Source organism: Podarcis liolepis, assembly GCF_965112155.1.
Source record: "Podarcis liolepis genome assembly, chromosome: 7".
In the NCBI taxonomy this organism is placed as follows: domain Eukaryota; kingdom Metazoa; phylum Chordata; class Lepidosauria; order Squamata; family Lacertidae; genus Podarcis; species Podarcis liolepis.
Genome location: NC_139561.1, coordinates 47025637 through 47044183, shown reverse-complemented (window position 1 = coordinate 47044183; position 18547 = coordinate 47025637). Strand labels below are relative to the sequence as shown.

The 18547-nt window shown below is 40.7% G+C and overlaps 1 protein-coding gene across 1 annotated transcript; it reads right to left on the bottom strand.

The window, feature by feature from the left end:
• Nucleotides 1–870: 870 nt before the first annotated feature.
• On the bottom strand, nt 871–18498 carry NAE1 (NEDD8 activating enzyme E1 subunit 1). The gene is made up of 20 exons (XM_083515012.1): nt 18200–18498; nt 17100–17203; nt 16954–17014; nt 16341–16371; nt 15523–15594; nt 14765–14844; nt 13755–13864; nt 12994–13103; nt 11663–11725; nt 10734–10797; nt 9005–9096; nt 8848–8907; nt 8632–8765; nt 6317–6392; nt 4907–4946; nt 4421–4507; nt 2532–2624; nt 2117–2231; nt 1982–2031; nt 871–1329 (listed from the first exon to the last, which is right to left on the bottom strand). The coding sequence occupies exons 1-20, from the start codon at nt 18481–18483 to the stop codon at nt 1220–1222; spliced, it is 1836 nt and encodes a 611-aa protein (XP_083371138.1). The 5' UTR covers nt 18484–18498; the 3' UTR covers nt 871–1219.
• Between the last annotated feature and the right edge of the window lie 49 nt (nt 18499–18547).

Here is an 18547-nt window from a genome sequence, read left to right as displayed (position 1 = left end):
TCACTGTTTGGCTTACATGCATGAGCCCCTTCCTAGAATGCTGTTTCAAAATTGACATTAAACCCATGGAAGGGATTATCCCAAATCATATACTGTACTTCCTTGTTTTTGCCTGCCTGTAAATTGGGTAGTGAATAATATGTACTCTTACATCACACTAGATCAGGCTTCCTCAACCTCGGCCCTCCAGATGTTTTTGGCCTACAACTGCCATGATCCCTAGCTAGCAGGACCAGCGGTCAGGGATGCTGGGAATTGTAGTCGCAAAACATCTGGAGGGCCGAAGTTGAGGAAGCCTGCACTAGAACTAAAATCCATGTCAATTGATTTGTAATTATTTTAAACTTGCCTTTGATCCCATGGAGCCTCGGGACAGTTTAGAACAATCTTAAACTAGGGCACCTCCTCTTGTACAAAGTAACACCAATGTACCTACCAAGTATGATTCCCCACCACCAATAAATCCAATTCTTAAGCAGTCTCCTCTAATTCACTGGAACTAATGCTAACATGATCACATATGTTTGTACGAACCATCTTCAAGTCCAAGTCTTTCAACTAATCCCATGAAAACGTATTTAATCCTTTCCCCAGCAACATTACAGATACTAACAACTGAACTATTACTATCAAGTAAAGGAGCAGAAGCAGTCAAACAAATATATTGGGAAGACCAAGAACAGCAGTTTCTAAAATTGCTATTACTACACATTCTCTTCCAGAATGCTTTAAATCTTGTTCATAGTTTAATATATTAATAATATTCAAAGGTGCATTGTGTGTTAGTGTATTCATTGGTTTTTTAAAAATCCTCTTTCTGAACAAAAGCAGCTTACGTTGAAAACAACACTCCATATTATTTGCTGTACATTTGCTTCAAAGAGGTATTTATTTAACACATAGGTTAAGAAACACTTTTCGGAGCGATATGAGCAGGCTAATAGCAATGGTCTGTATTGGGTCCCACTCCCAATAGCACAGAAGAAAAATGCTGCTTACATCCAAAATAATACGATGCTGATAGTGATGACAGTGAACCTATTCCAGTGCCTCTTATTAAAATACAAGATAAAAATATTTATTACAGTTCAAAAGAACATTTAATAATCAGGAAAAATTACAAAGAAGGGAACTTGGCAGCAAATATAGCAGCAATCATTTACAGAACAAACTGCAAATTAAATGCAACCACAGTTTTAAACAATGTACTGTGCTTAGCCTATAACTTGAATGTTGCAGATGTCTGTGACATGCCATTGTAAATGTAGGTGTTATTAAAAATGACAAATTGTTTTGTAATTATTTTCACAGCCTCTTGAGCAGCAGCTCCTGTAAAACAGCAGGGGAATTGGAAGAGGAAGGAACAAAGTTAGAACTTCATAACTCAATTGATGCAATACAAAATTGTTTTTCTACAACTGCCACTTTATGCCAGTGAACTGAAAATAGAGCATAACAATTCCCATAACCAACTTCACTCAGTGGTAGAGAGCACACAACTTATTAATTTTAGGAGATTTTTATACTGCTTTATATATAGACTCTTCAAAGCAGCATATAGCAAAATCCATGAACCTTGTTAAATAATATCTGTAGTCACATTAAAGCAGAGTCTACAACATGTTTCTTACCTTGAACAATGTGTACACATTGGAAATATTTCAGTTTTGGAAATGATATAGATTGTTTTTATCATGGCTGAGTCAAATACACTACTATCTCATATCTTGAATTCTACATAGCATGTATTCCAAATACTATATATTCCAGAGACATTTTAATTTTGACAGGTAGGTTTAAAAATAATTCAAAATGAATACTTCATTGTGCACCTTCCATCTCTACAAATCTATGATTCTATTATTCTTACATCATTTTTAAAACTAGTGTTAAAAAAGAGAATATAAAGCTGTAATATTTTCTCACGTGCTAATAAGTGTACAGCTAGAGAAGAACTGGTTAAAATTATAGTATTTCTTACCTCCCAAAAATGCTGCAATCATATGTGGCTCAGCAGCTCCATAGCGACAACTACACAGGAAAAACAACATTGTAAAATTTGTAATACCAAAACAAAATCCAGGAAAACTTTATTTTTATTTTATATAGTACTTACAATTCATGAACGTAATCATCCTTCACTGTTACAGGTAATCCATATTCCTGAAGAAAACTGTTGAGGCAAGATTTCAGTTTTCCAATGTCGTCTTCTACTTGATAATTATAAGCACCTGGAAATGATTTTTAAAAATTGTACATAGATATAATTTTTGTAAGAGAATATATTTTTTTAAAAAAATCAAATGATTTAATAAATCTCTGCAATCTAATTTGTAAAATATATAGAGGCATAATAATGGTATATGCCTCAACCACACAATTAATCTATATATTTATGAACACAGAATATTATTAAGGTTATACCCTAGGGCCACTTAAGGAAATTTTCAATTTATTCAATTTATCCATTGTACTAAACACATATTTTGCTAACAGTGTTGCAAACTGGGCAATATTAAAATCAAATTTACCTGGATATCTCCCATGGTGTTTAAAGAATCTATCCACAGCTCGTAACATTAAGTACAGCACCATCTCACTATCAGGGTTATCCATATGGGAAACTTTAAGGGAAAAATAGTGTTAATTGTGTACCAATAAGCTGAAGAAAAGTGTTGCATTGCTTTTATAAAAATCCTAAAATCACCTGAACTGAAATTCATTTTCACAAGAATTTGGTTACACAAACATCTCTGTATGGTTTGTGAATTACAGTCAACAGACATAAATGTGTCTGACCAACACTGGCCTTTGGGGACCCAAATGCTGTGATAGGTACTGCCTACTCGCTAAGGTCTATGCTCTGGGATAAGTGCTCAAGAGGGTGGTTGCCACCGAACCTCAGCTCTTGGATGAAGATGATTATCTAGACCCATTCTTGGGTTCCAGCCCAGTTTCAGAACCAAAATGGTCTTGGGTCTCTTTAGATGGATGACCTCTGTTAGGAGAAAAGGAGGAATGAAACTCAGTAACATCCCTTGGATTGCTCAGCAGTTTTTGATATAATTAACCATGGTATTTTGCTAGAACAGCTCTGTGGCTTGGGTGTCAGAAGACACAGTGGTTCCACTCCAACCTGCAGGGTGGATTTCAGGCTGGTAGTCTTGAGGGAGAACAGCTGGGTCTCTGTGAGATTTCCCAACATACAGTCATGTCTCCCATGCTATGTAACATCTGTATGAAACTGGTGAGACCATCAGGGATTTGAGGGCAGGGTGCTAGCAATACACTGATGACACCCAGCTTTGTTCTCCTTGGCATCTGACTCAGGTGTAGTCTACAAGTTCTTGATTGGGCTTGGATATAATGGTGGGCTGAATAAGCTGAGACTGAACTCCAACAAGATGGAGTGCTTGTTACAGCTTTGGCTGATTTGTCGGCTACAGTCATTCCTACAGTCATGGCATGGATAGCCATGCCACAGTGACTGGAAGCTTCCCAGATAGAGATAGATAAATGACTGTAATGTGCTCTGCATGGGGCTGCCCTTGGAGCTGGTCTGGAAGCTGCAGCTTATTCAGAATGCAGCCACCTTATTACTGAGTAGATTGGAATACCAGGATGATGTTAACACTAGTCCTGAAGGAGCAACAATGGCTACCCATGTGCTACGAGGCAAGATGCTTGTATTAATTTATAAAGCCCTAAACAGCTTGAGAGCTAAATATGTATCTTCTCTCCTGCTGGTGAATTAAAATCGGGGTGGTGGGGAGCCCTGTTAATGTTTCCACTTAGGTATGATATCTGCTATGTAGCAGCAACCCATTTAACAGCCTCCACTGCAGAGCCCCAATTGTGGAATATTCTCCCTCTTAAAATTCATTATAAGCTGTTTTGTTTTCTGCTCTGCATGTATTTATATCACTATGCTGCTGTTACATTGTATTTTAGTTCTGTTGTGTTATATCTCACCCTGGGCTCATTGTGATAAGAGGGTTAAAATGTTTTAAAATAAACAAAGGGAAGGATTGATCATGTGACAAGCATTTGAGGTTTTTTCCCTTAGAATTTTCCCTACTAAGTTAGCATGAATGGTTCATGTATGATCTACAGATCTAACAAAATAATTTCTGAAATTTGTTTTCACCAAGAAATAGCAAAAGCAAGTTGCACTTTCACTCTCTTCATCACTGCTGTAACCATTAGCATATCCCATCTATAATAAGGCACAAAGATCAAAGCTACTTTGGGGTCACACATTTCCCCGTAACTAAGATCCCAATTCCATTTTCCATGTTACAGCAGAAACAAAGGAAACAACAGAATGACATAATCCCTTTCAGGTCATTATTTCCACATCACTGTCTGCAGATGAAAATATAGTAAAAGAAGACTGTAGATAATAAAGTCATGTTCTTACTGATCTCATCTTTGTTTGAAGTATTCAATCCATACTCTTCAGAAAGAGATCTACACCGCACTACTTGAAGAAATGCTGAATTGGTGCCTAAATAGAGTTGGGAAGGAAGATAAGAGAGAAAAATATGTGTAATGAAGGGATAGCATTTTTAAAAAACAAAAACAACTAGCCCTTGAAACATAATCATTTAAACAAAAAACAAAAAAAGGATAAACCTGGCAATTATATAAAATTCACTGAGTTATTTTCTAGTGGCTTTGTAAGGATTTGAACCTCCTGGTCCACAGAAACGCTAATGTGAGATGCTTCAAACAAGGATCTTAAAATTAGGTAAATGGAACCTCAGATGAACAATAAATGACATGTGTCATGATTTATTTAACAAAAATAAAGCCAAAATGGAGAAGCCATGTGTGAAAAACTAAGTACACAGTAACAAAGACAATGTAACACAGTATAAGCTGAGAGAAAACCATGAATACTTACAAAGTAGTTTCAGTTCTTTCTGAGAAATAGATTCTGGTGCCTATGAAATAAAGTGTCATATTAACATGCCAATTCTCTTAACACAATTGTTTTTAAAATGTTCATTAGATGTTTGAAGTCACATTTATTTAAGTAGAATAATCTTATTAAGCAGCCACTTTCTCCTAATTCCGCATTGTCATAAGAATAAGTAGCAAATAAGACAAGAAAATTGAGGAATATTGCCGATTCAGTAAGACTGATAGTGTTTAAGAAAGTGTATGCTCAATATAAATTTGCTGCTTTGGTGTAAACTGCTTTGTTGCATTATCTTTTTTAAAAATGGTATTATGTGGTAATGATTTTCTGGTGGTGAAATTTCTGCTGTTGGATGAGCTGCTCCAACGTCACAAAAGAAAAAAAGGCCATAGGGAAAGAAAGACATTGATCTCTGTTCCCACTGGATGCCAGCAAGAGAAAAAAGGCGGGAAAGCATAGGGTGGGGGAAGAGTTTGGGTTTATTTATTTTTTAACTTTGAAGGGGGAAAGAAAAAATAGGCAGAATCAAAGAACTGGTAAGGTAAGAATAAAAAAACAAATGAAAGAGTGAGGAGCAGTTTAAACATATTCTGTCCCAAAGGAAGGAAGGAAAGGAACTGTAGTGGAGGCGAAGACTCAGGAACTAGCTGATGCTTTGGTACCATGTGACCCTGCCATAGGACAGTGAGTATGTTAGCCTACACTTTACTGGATGCCTCCATCACACAATTCCTATGAATTAGAATCTTCCATGAATTTTAACGGCTGTAACATTCATCCCAGTCACAATGAAACAAGGAAAGTCACATGAACAGTGGTGTCTTTTAGTTAAAGGCTCCATACCAACACGGGACACGGGTGACACTGTGGGTTAACCACAGAGCCTAGGAGTTGCCGAGCAGAAGGTTGGTGGTTCGAATTCCTGCGACGGGGTGAGCTCCCATTGCTTGGTCCCTGCTCCTGCCAACCTAGCAGTTCAAAACCACGTCAAAGTGCAAGTAGATAAATAGGTACCACTCTGGCGGGAAGGTAAACGGCGTTTCTGTACACTGCTCTGGTTCATCAGAAGCGGCTTAGTCATGCTGGCCACATGACCCAGAAGCTGTACACCAGCTCCCTCGGCCAATAAAGTGAGATGAGCACAGCAACCCAAGTCGGCCACGACTGGACCCAATGGTCAGGGGTCCCTTTACCGTTACCATCCCAACACAATATGTTAATTTATCATTTTTTAAAAAATCTACTCACAATTTTCAACAGTTCTGTCGCTCAAGTACAAATCTGTGAGTACAGATCATTAGCTCTTTGGATATAGGAGCCACTTTCTATGTTAAGTTAGAGAAGGGAGATTAAAGAGAAGGAAGATTCAAAACATAACTTTTATTAGCTCACCTTGCCTAATGACTGGAGCAGTTTGGCAGCATAGTTAGCCACAGCTTCGGCGTCTTTCTTAGCTTTGTCACGATATCTTTTTAAAAAGGGGCAAAAACGTAAAACTTCAGTAAGACCAATTCCAGAAATCAGTAGGCTTCATCTACATCAATATTCATTCTCATGTTACAGGTTGTCAAAGACAAATGGAAAGACAGGGACTGTGCCAGCTTCCTAAGATCTATTTGTATCAAAATTGATACTCAGAAGGTCATTATTACTTTATATGTTTTTGTACCAAAACAGGACTCTCTGTACAAAACAGGCATGTGAGAAACGGCAACTGAAAACTATTAATATTGTCATCTGCTTGAATTCACTTATCAGGAAGATGAACACAGTTAAGGGAACAAATACCTTTATGGCTAAGTAGTTAGTGGAATGAGCAGCATTCTAAAGATTGCAGTCCCAGAACTTACTTCTGAGAACTGCCCTGTAAGTGAACTACAGGTAATGGTGCATTGGCAATTCGTTTGTGGCTGAAAAAAATGCTATGGGGGAAAATACAGTGGTACCCCGCAAGACGAACGCCTCGCAAGACGGAAAACCCGCTAGACGAAAGGGTTTTCCGTTTTGGAGGCGCTTCGCAAAACGAATTTCCCTATGGGCTTGCTTCGCAAGACGAAAGCCCATAGGGAAATCTCTGGGACAGCGGGGAAGCGCAGCGCATTTAGAAGCGCTCGGGGAAAGCAGCGCACTTCGCTGCTTTGCCCAGAGTGCTTTTAAATGTGGGCGGCTGGGAGGGAATCCCTTGGCCCCCCGCCGGACTTCCCGAAGCTCTTTTGAAGTCCAGCGGGGGGCCAAGGGATTCCCTCACCGCCGCCCGCATTTAGAAGCGCTCGGGGAAAGCAGCGCACTTCGCAGCTTTCCCCGAGTGCTTTTAAATGCGGGCGGCTGGGATGGAATCCCTTGGCCCCCCGCTGGACTTCCCGAAGCTCTTTTGAAGTCCAGCGGGGGGCCAAGGGATTCCCTCACCGCCGCACGCATTTAGAAGCGCTCGGGGAAAGCAGCGCACTTCGCAGCTTTCCCCGGAGTGCTTTTAAATGCGGGTGGCTGGGAGGGAATCCCTTGGCCCCCCGCCGGACTTCCCGAAGCTCTTTTGAAGTCCAGCGGGGGGCCAAGGGATTCCCTCCCAGCCGCCCACATTTAAAAGCGCTCGGGGAAAGCAGCGCACTTCGCAGCTTTCCCCGGAGTGCTTTTAAACGCGGGCGGCTGGGAGGGAATCCCTTGGCCCCCCGCTGGACTTCCCGAAGCTCTTTTGAAGTCCAGCGGGGGGCCAAGGGATTCCCTCCCAGCCGCCCGCATTTAAAAGCGCTCGGGGAAAGCAGCGGGGGGTCCCGGGAAGGTTTTAAAATGCTGGGGGTCGGCAGCGCTTCGCTCCCGACCCCCAGCATTTTAAAACGCTGTTCCGAAGCGGGGAGGGGGGCGGGGACATCTGCCCCAGCCGCCCCACTTCGGAACGCTGTTCCGAAGCGGGGGGCGGGAACACCTTCTGAAGGCGGGCAGGGGGCGAAAGTCTTTGTCCTCCTGCCTGCCTTCCCAGGGGCTTTTAAATCACCCCGGACAGCGGAGAAGTCCTCCGCTGTCCGGGGCGATTTTAAAATGCCGCCCGCCAGCATTTTAAGATCGCCCCAGACAGCGGAGAAGTCCTCCGCTGTCCCAGGGTTTTTTAAAATGCTGGGGGTGGGAAGAAAAGCCCTTGTCCCCCCCCCCCCCAGCCTTCAGAAGAGGTCCGGGGACAGACTGTCCCCGGACCTGGTCTGAAGGCGGTTTCCCTAGGAACGCATTAATTGATTTTCAATGCATTCCTATGGGAAACCGTGCATCGCAAGACGAAAAAACCGCAAGACGAAGAGACTTGCGGAACGAATTAATTTCGTCTTGCGAGGCACCACTGTACACATTTGGTTCCCTTTTATTGAGCTCTGAAGGAAGAAATGCTAGAGATCATGGAACAACAAAAACCATTCAAATCTACATGTGCTGCTATACAGCTGCTATATATGGGTGACTGTCATGTCACCCATGCTGATATTGCTAGTCCAATTGGATCACAGGCACTAAGAAGGTGGCAGACTCTCCTTCCCTGGAGGTTTTTAAGCAGAGGTTGGATGGCCATCTGCCATGGATGCTTTAGTTGATATTCCTTCATTGCAGTGGGTTGAACTAGATGACCCTTGGGATCCCTTCCAAGTCTACAATTCTATGATTTGGGTGTGTGTGTGTTATCATTCAATATTTAATATAATATAAGGCAAAAAACAGACAGTACTTACATATTTTGCAGCTTGATAAATTTACTAGAATCTGCTATCATATCTGGAATTGTGCCCCGGACAGGTAAATTTCCTTGACCCTCCTTTGCCACAAATTCCTTTACAGCTCGAACCAAGATCCAAAAGTGTGGACTCTTAAGGGTAAACAAAAATATCACACTAACTTTTTCTATTTAGATAAGCAGAATACAGTAGCAAGCTGTTTGTGTTTATTACCTGCTTTGAAAGAGTGATACAACGATCGTCACTGAAAATGTCTTCAATACAACCTGGTATCTAAAGGAGGGTGGGGGGAGAACAAATTTAAGAAAATTTTCCCACAAAGGATTCAGTAATTATGCGGCTAGCATACTGTGGAGGAATCTTATTTTACCTTAGTAGCAGTTACAGCTGTGTTCACGTTTTTAATAGCTTCTTCAAAGTTTTCTTCATCTTCTAGGCCTCCATTTTCATTTTTCAAGATTCCTAATAACAAGAGAAAAAGCAGGACTTTAAACACAGATGATCTTCATTATTCTTTAGCTCCTTAAAATTCAAGTGACTTTGTCAGGTTCTCTTAACAGTTGATACTTCGGGCATTTTTAAGTAAATTGCCTTGAGGTAGTGGTTTATAAGATTAATACATTAATGATGGTGATGATAAAAAATAGTAATACCATTTATGCATATTTTACATGTATTCTTAAAGCACAACACAGCTCAAGATAAAGCTGCAACGCTAAACCATTGTTTAGTTCTACATAGATGAACCTCCGAAGTGAAGCCCCTGCTCACATACCTCCCACACCCCCATACGGCTGGGAGGAAGATTTCTGCTTAGTTTTATAGTGCTGTGTACAATCTAGGGATCCTGATTTAAAACACACCAAAAATGGTTATTTAAACAGGACAGCTTTATAAGCTTTATTTTGAAGTTGGTTTCCTTTAGAAACTAAGCATTGCTAGCTTGAAATATGGGCCCCTGGCTTGCACGCAATGCTAAGCGAAGATTCTTTGAAAGTGAAACTAAACTCTGCAGCAGGGTAATATAATAATAATAATAATAATTTATCATTTATACCCTGCCCACCTGGCTGAGTTTCCCCAGCCACTCTGGGCGGCTCCCAATCGAGTGTTAAAAACAATACAGCATTAAATATTAAAAACTTTTAAATTAAATATTAAAATATTAAAAACAGGGCTGCCTTCAGAAATCTTTTAAAAATAGGATAGCTGCTTATTTCCTTGACATCTGATGGGAGGGCGTTCCACAGGACGGGTGCCACTACCAAGGATGAAAGGGGACAGAGTGTGTGAGAGCTGGATGCTTCACTCAGACTTGTGAAGGCTCATTCATATAGTGCTAAGTCCTGGGTTAACTCATGAGCACCCCGACCCGCTTGATGCTACAATTTTCATGATCCCTGACGCCGTTTACCTTCCTGCCAGAGTGGCTATGTTGGCTGGGGCTGATGAGACTTGAAGTCTAAGAACATCTGTTTTTTTTTTATTAATATTTTTATTACATTTTCAATTACACAGTCAGAAATATAAAAGCCATAGGAAAGAAATAAAAGAAGCAAAGAAAGAAAAAAGAAAAGATCCAATTTTCAAAAACATTTTTCCATAGCCAACCAGACTTCCTCACATCTCCCCCACCATGCGTTCTTTACAATAAAAATATCAGCAAATTATTACCTTGTTTCATGTCTTATTTTGTACCTTCCAAATATTATATTTTTAAATTTAAAATACTTTTTGTCAATTACTTATACCTTAAATCAACCATGGTATTACTTTAAATTTCAACTTTTTCTTACTTATAACTTATTTTCCTATTTCACCAAATCTAATTGCTGAAGCTAAAATTTCCAAATCGTGCAGTTTTTAACATTCATGCAACTTATGATATTTTTGTAAATAGTCCTTAAATTTTTTCCAGTCCTCTTTCGTTGTTTCTTCTCCCAAATCTCGGATTCTGCCAGTCATTTCAGCCAAGAAGTCTAAGAACATCTGGAGGCCATAGGTTAGCCCCCCCGGCCCATATTAATATATAAAAATGTACAGTATTTTGAAATCCTGCACCTTTGGTATATTGCTAATAAGCTCTTGCTTGACATTACCTTGCCTAATCATCTCTCGGAAGGCTTCCTTTTCTTTGTAGTTCTTAGGCATCTGTCCACTGTTCTAAATAGAAAAGTTATATATGTGAACTATGTAAAAACATAGAGCGGCCAACCAGCAATGGAGTATTGAGTATGCATCTGTGTTCCAGCAAATAGCAGAAATTGTTCTTTGGGGCACTATTTCCCATATTTCTAACCATGTCTGACCAGGGGTAAGCTATCCAGGCATTTATTCTCTTTTTAATTTCTATAAAGAGAAATCTTTACTTGTTTTAACATTTACATTAAAAGCAATCATCAATATTTAACCAAAACAGCAGCAGGATCTCATGCTTAATCAAAGACGATAAATCAAGGCTAGTGCCTGATACAGTTGTGTACTGGTGCAGCACCCAGGTACGGAATCATACAAGGTTCAGTTGAGCCCTATCCCCTCCCCACTCCCCAGAATACAGGCCAACCTGGAACACAAATAAGGCAGAAAATGGGGTCTGAATAGGGATATGGGAAGCGCATACAGACCTTCAATTGCCTGAAACAACTGCCTGCCCATGAACTTACATGCTGAAATTGGTGGGTGAGGGATAAAAGAGAAGACAAGGGAATAGGGTATTACTGAATCCTGGGGGGATTCCCATGCAGGTACTTTGCCTATATGCAATCAGATTTTTAAAAATATTTTTGTTCCAAATAAATATATCTGGAGAGCACTCGACTGGTTTGCTTTTTAGCTGCATATCTACACACAATCTAACTGTTTAAATTGAGTTGGTCAGTAGGATTTAAGCAGCCAGCTACACACCAGACTGCAGCCTCTGTCCTAAAACATATAATAATAGCACTTAAGCTTCTTTGAGAAGCGTAATTTCCATAGTGCTGAAAAGAAAGAGCCAATATGTTAGAATATTACCATGGTGTCTACATACTTCATTATGCCATTTTTCTAGATACTTGGATATGATCACAATCCATGGAATGTGGCTGTGTTCCTGCAAATGCAAAATTATACTTGTTTTAAGATGAATACAGCAGCCCTGAAGCATGGAAGCTGTTGAACTAAGTACAGGTTCAATGCACCACAAAAATTCAGCATCCAACAAAAACAGATAAATTAACTGAACTGCTTTCAATAAACAGGTGTCATTAACATACTTGCAGCATCATTCTTCCAATTTGTGCAACAGATCTGTAGAACCCACACAACTTCCTCAGCTTTATGAGTTTGCATGTGACTTTGCAAGTTGCCCATTAGTGAAGACACAGAATTTTCTTCTGGTTTAAAATCCCAACAGCATTCAGGTGTGGCCATAAAGCCTTAAATAATATGATTTAGTTATTTTGAGCTATTCAATGCTTCTCGGGCTAGTTGCTGTGGTTTTACAATAAGCTTATGTTGGAAGTGTATGGAGAAGCAAACCTGTAATGAAGGATCTGGTTCAAAAAGTATGCTTAGCATTTTTTTCTTCAAACAGGCCTCACACTGCTTATCTCATGGAATTCTACTGCAGCATTAAATTCTTCAAAATAAAACCAGAAGATCAAGGGAAGTAATAGTGCCACTGTATTCTGCTCTGGTCAGACCACACCTGGAGTACTGTGTCCAGTTCTGGGCACCACAATTCAAGAAGGACACTGACAAACTGGAACGTGTCCAGAGGAGGGCAACCAAAATGGTCAAAGGCCTGGAAACGATGCCTTATGAGGAACGGCTAAGGGAGCTGGGCATGTTTAGCCTGGAGAAGAGGAGGTTAAGGGGTGATATGATAGCCATGTTCAAATATATAAAAGGATGTCACATAGAGGAGGGAGAAAGGTTGTTTTCTGCTGCTCCAGAGAAGCGGACACGGAGCAATGGATCCAAACTACAAGAAAGAAGATTCCACCTAAACATTAGGAAGAACTTCCTGACAGTAAGAGCTGTTCGACAGTGGAATTTGCTGCCAAGGAGTGTGGTGGAGTCTCCTACTTTGGAGGTCTTTAAGCAGAGGCTTGACATCCATATGTCAGGAGTGCTCTGATGGCGTTTCCTGCTTGGCAGGGGGTTGGACTCGATGGCCCTTGTGGTCTCTTCCAACTCTATGATTCTATGATTCAGAACCTAGAATAGGTGAATTCACTGAAAGTCTCAAACTCAAAGCACTATATTTAAAAAGAGTCTTTCGTAGGCATTAGTTACAGCCTGTAAGCCACTTCTCTTAAAATGATTGTGCGGATTGTCTCTAAAGCCTGCACCCATATTGCTAGAGCTTATACTAACCTTTTTCTCCATATGATCCAAATCATAAGACTGAATGTGCTCCTTCAGTTCTGGAAAAGGATTGTCCAGTCTCAAATCATCCAATGCATTGTCTGGGTGAGATTCCACAACTATCAAAACATTGAAGGAGATTTTGATTTGAAAGAAAAGTTGATGATAACATATTCAACTTTACATGCTCTTTATCAACATGGTCCATCTAGCTCAGTGTTATCTACACTGATAGGCAATGTTTTCTAGGATTTCAGACAGGGTTTTCTTCCAGACCTACCTGTAAATGCCAGAGATTGAACCTAGAACCTTCTACATACAATGCGGATGCTACCATTGAGTAATGCCCCTTCCTCTCTGGAAAAACCTACTATTTGCTGGAGAAATGGCATACAATAAAAAGTAGAGGTAGTCAGATCTACAGCTTGGGACTGGATTTTACATCTAATTTTGCTACCAACAAGATGAACTACATTTCTAGATTATTTTTTAGTATGTTCACTCACTATGAAACACACTGCAGTGTCTCAAAAAATATGTCATGTTATGATTCAATAATAATATTTTAAAAGATGGGCATGTATAAGCTATAAGGCAGAAGTGGCCAACATGGTATCTTTCTGATGTTGTTGGACTACAACTCCCATCATCCCTGCCCACTGCCCACATTGGCTTGGCCAATACAAGCTGGAAACCAACAATAATTGTAAGGCACCATGTTGACTACCCCAACATAGGAGAAGCTCATAAGTATTAAATGAATCTCTTACCTGGGTGTTCTTTAATAATGATTCTCATATATCCTATTAATCCGTAAGTCCTACAAACTAATAGCGGAATGTTATAATTCCAAAGGACTTCGGCAAGCCTGAGTAATGTACTGAAAAATATTAAGATATGGAGTCAGATCAAGAGAACAAAGAGAGAGAGAGAGAGAGAGAGAGACTGCTATATTGCAAAAAAGAAATCTTTTTTTCTTTAATAGCAGTCCACAGCCTGTATTTCTGTTGAACATAAAGTTAAGCAATCACAAAAGTTATTTTAACCAGCACCTCAAGATATAGTGTATCTTAAATAATTCAAATTTATTGTTTTCAGTATATTATGACAAAATAGCGAGCAATGTAGCAACTTTTTCTGAATCTTTATCAACTTTTTCTGAATCTTTATCAGAGTATAGAGATGACTGAACTCCTTTCATTATCAAGATGCAGGCCACAAATCAAGTAGAGAATTCCTTTATAAGGAATGGTAGGTTAACAAGTTGATTACCACAGCAGATCTCCCTAGGGCCAAACAAAACATTTAGAAACAAATGCAGCACTGGGAAATCAGACTGTTGTTTCTTTACTACAAAGCTAAGGGCAGAAATAATTTATGCACGTTCCCTTTGCAACCCCCACTTCGTTCCCAGACACGCATTTTCTGAGTCGGGTATGGACAAAACATCTAGGGAGAAAGGTTGCAAGGACACAATTTCCACACCTACCCCTTTACAATACCTAAGGAACTCAGGTTTCTAGAACATCTAGTTTGGCCCTTATCTAGTGAATTTCCCAGCCAAGTGTGTATTTTTTTTGTTTCAGTGGAATGGCAATAGCTAGAGGAAAACACAACTTAACTAAATGGAATTGTGCTCAAACATAATGAAAATCACTTGGATGTAAGCATTAAAAACAAGGATGACACACTAGCTTTCTCACGTAATTTACATATTCACTGGAAAAGCCTGAAGAATATTTGCATTTTACATGATAATCTTAATTTGATTTTTGCTTACCTCTCTGGGAGTTGAGTTGCAATCACTATATTAAACCGGCAGAAAAATGAAGGATCATTGTCCAGAAGTTTATCTGGATTCTTAAGAAAATGCATTAGACACATACATATTAGATCATAAAGCAATTACACATAGAAATATTAAACATTAGTTTCACTTATTGAGCTAAGTGCATGAATTGCAAACTTACTTTTAATATGCACATATATGTACGACTATGGTTAACTTAACCCCACCTAAATTTAGAATTTTTCTAAATCCTATAGATATGAACAAATCAACCCCTGGAATTTTCTGTGCCTCACATTCAAGCATCAATCAAGGCATCAACCACATAAACATAGCAGTTACCTCATTCACGCTGCACAGAACAGTGATGACTGTATGGCACAATTTGGCCAAGATTCACTGTCACATGTACACTCTTTAAAGCTGCATTAACAACTGCCAAGCTCACCCTAATTTTGGAGTAAATCTATGTTCTGCTATAATATCAATTCACACAACATGGACAGGGTTTGCTATTTAAAGTGCGGCTGATGATGCCTTTTCACATCAGACCTTTCCACAGTGATGACAAAGGGTGCTGTGGAGGAGGCAGGATGCTACACAACTCAGCTGGCTTGGATACCATTTCCCTTCACTTGTAATTCTCCAGTTGCATGCCATGGTTATAGGTGGCATGCACATGCAACCTTCTATTTTATACTTCTCCAATTGCCAACACTCCATTATACACAAGGATGTTTGCTACAAACCTCTTCCACGAAATTTCCGGAGACATCATTATTCAATTCTTGTAATAGTTCTGTGGCACACTGAGCTCGATTCTGTTTAAAAATAACAATTGGAAATATTAGACTGTTATGACTACAATCCCATGCATGCTTACAAACTTCTCTCACAAGCGTTTTTGGTGGGGATGCAGAGAGGGATGTTCCCTCTCCTTGTTGGCTCTCTCCTTGTCGTCCTTCTGTCAGTACGTGAAGACTTTCTTGTTCCAAAAGTTTTTTAGGAACTGACTGCTTTGAATGAAATGGCTGTGCTGTTTTTATTGCAGTTATTTGTATATATATAGTTTTGATTCTCTATCAACATTTAATTGCTTTTAATGACTGTTTCCCCATTGCATATTTTTAGCTTTTCTTATTTTTATCTGTAAGCTGCATTCTGTCCCTGCTAGGGAAAAAGGTGCGTATTGATACTACTACTACTACTACTACTACTACTACTACTACTTCAGTGGAATTTACATTTAAATCAACATACGAAGAACTAGATCCAAGGGCAGCCCCCATTGAACACATTACAGTAACCCAGCCTCAAGGTTACCAACACATGGAGTGGTCAGGTTATGTACTGCTGATGAAAAGTGGTGATGAAAAGCTAAAGCACCACTTTAGCTAATGGGGCCTCCCGCTGCCGCCAGAGCATGATTTCTGTTCTCATCCTGAAGCAAAGTTCTTAACCCGAGGTACTATTTCTGGGTTAGCGGAGTCTGTAACCTGAAGCGTATGTAACCTGAAGCGTATGTAACCCGAGGTACCGCTGTACAGCACATTTAATATTTTCTTACCTGGCCAATGCTGCTTCTTTGCAGGAAAAAACTAAAAAAAGCAGAAAAAGCAACCACACATTTTAGAGTTTTAACTTGATGAAACATTTCTGGAAATAAAAGATATCTCTCTATGGAATGTACCCCAAGAAAACAGCCCAACCACATTTCCTCTCTCCAATAGGAATGTTCTTGCTGGAATTAATATTTTGGATTTCTGTAATTCAAGTGATTACGGCCCTATCAACAACAGAACATTGAGACAGTGGAAAAATGCAGGAACAGGACCCAGTCAGTCCCAGTGGGGCTTACTCTAAGCACCAATTCATTTATCAGTGCTTATAACAAGTCTCACTTGCCAAAGACCAACCAAGAGCACATTCCCAGCTGTTTCTGCATAGCCACATCTTTACTTGCCCCACACTCTACACCACTGTGCTCCTCAGAGCCCCACTGAATTCTTCCCACGTATTTTAAATGGTAATTTTGAAATAGGCCTGGTACAGAAAAAACATTGCCCAACCTTCCAATCATATAGTTTAGAGGTCAGCAGTGTCCCTATGGGTTTGCAAGCACCTCACCTCCCACACCTAATCACACTCCTTCATTTACAGAACTATGGTGCACACATTACCTATTGCCAACATCTTCACCGGTGACTTGATTCCCATCAACAATAGTAAACGATCCAACACCTTGAAGAAAGAAATAAACATGGTGCTTACACCAAATTTCAACTTTTCTACTCAATGAAAGTTGCACATTTGTTTTTATTTATACCTGGCAGAACTAAGTTTTTGAGGATCTCAGTTCCTGTGGCTGTTGCATTTATCACACAAACGTGTGCAGATTCTAAAGCTTCTTGTCCGTGGTCACCCCATAATCTGCAACACAAAAACACAGACATCATCAACATTCCTAATTCAAATTTTGAGAGAGGATACATACAAGAAACTGATGCACTGATGAAGGATGCTTCAGAACATCACTGTTAAGTGTTGCTTCTTTAGATAAGCATGGAACTGAGTCTCTTAAAAAAACAACTAACAGATGAAATGAGAAGTGGCTAGTCTTGAAAATGGAACAAGACAGAAACTTTCGTATAGTAATTATAGTGTTAGACCAAGATTGGGGAACAAATAGCTATCCTGATGTTGTTGGATTCTCAATTCCCAGAAGCCCCAGCCAATATGGCCAATAATCAGGGATAATGGGATGTATTGGGGAGGACTACAGGTGTTAAAACTTTGACTATAAAGATCCAGGTTCAAAATCCCATAAAACTTACTAGGTGGTCTTGGACTATGCACCATCTCTCAGCCTCATCCACCTAATAGAAATACTATGATGATGTGGCCCTGAACTCCTCAGAGGGAGAGCACAATACAAATCTGTCAGTGTGAGAGAACAGTTGGCTAAAAGAAGAAGAAAGCTTGATTTCTAACAGACTCAAGTTAGAAAATATCTGCCCAATCACCCACTGAGCTCCATGGCCAATGGGAGATTTGAACCTGGGTCTTCCCAGTCCTGAACAACCGCTGTAACCACTAGACCCGCACTGCCTTTGTAAAAGTTTGTTAAGGGAGCTCTTCGCTTTTGTTTTTAAGCCCTAGGCTTAGCCAACAGAGAGAGGCTTTGGGCGGGAGGAGATGGAGGGCGTCCCGGCTCCGGTGCTGCCGAGGAAAGTCCCCTGAGCGGCGACTGGACCATCCTGGGGGCGCCCCTAGGAAACAGCCAAGGAAGGATCCTGCCCTGGCAAGAGCCTCTCCAAGCCCCCTGCCCAACCCGCCTCCCTACAAGTGGCAACGCGAGGCCGGCCGTTCCCCCTGCGCTGCCCCCAACTAGCCCTCGTTCTCCTCCTCCTCGCCCTCCAGGCCCACCTGAGCTGCCGGTCGTAGCGCTGCTCCTTCAGGCTGACTCTGCCCTGCTGCTGCACCGTCGCCGCCATGACGCCCCTTCGCCGAACCGAGGACGGTCCTCTCCGCCGCACTTCCCCAAGCCTTCCTGAAGGGGCGCAAGAATGCTCAGCGTCCGCCAACGCGCTTGCGCAAGCCGGCAAGCTCCGCCGGCAATTCGCTGCTTTTGCTTGACAGGCAGGCTCGCTCTTCCCGCCTCCTCCCGCGGCGCGGCGCTTTGCTGGATGGGAAGTTGGCCGCTGGTGCATCCGTTGCTGTTTACTGTGGGGTCGGCGTGGCTTATGCGCGTGGGTTCCCGCACACCTTCCTTGG

Coding starts and splice junctions, on each gene's coding strand:
- NAE1 (XM_083515012.1), bottom strand. CDS start 18,483: ATGCACCAGCGGCCAACTTCCCATCCAGCAAAGCGCCGCGCCGCGGGA. Junction 14,845..15,522: donor CCGGAAATTTCGTGGAAGAG/GTTTGTAGCAAA, acceptor CATTTTCTTAAG/AATCCAGATAAACTTCTGGA. Junction 9,097..10,733: donor CCGAGAGATGATTAGGCAAG/GTAATGTCAAGC, acceptor TCTTGTTATTAG/GAATCTTGAAAAATGAAAAT.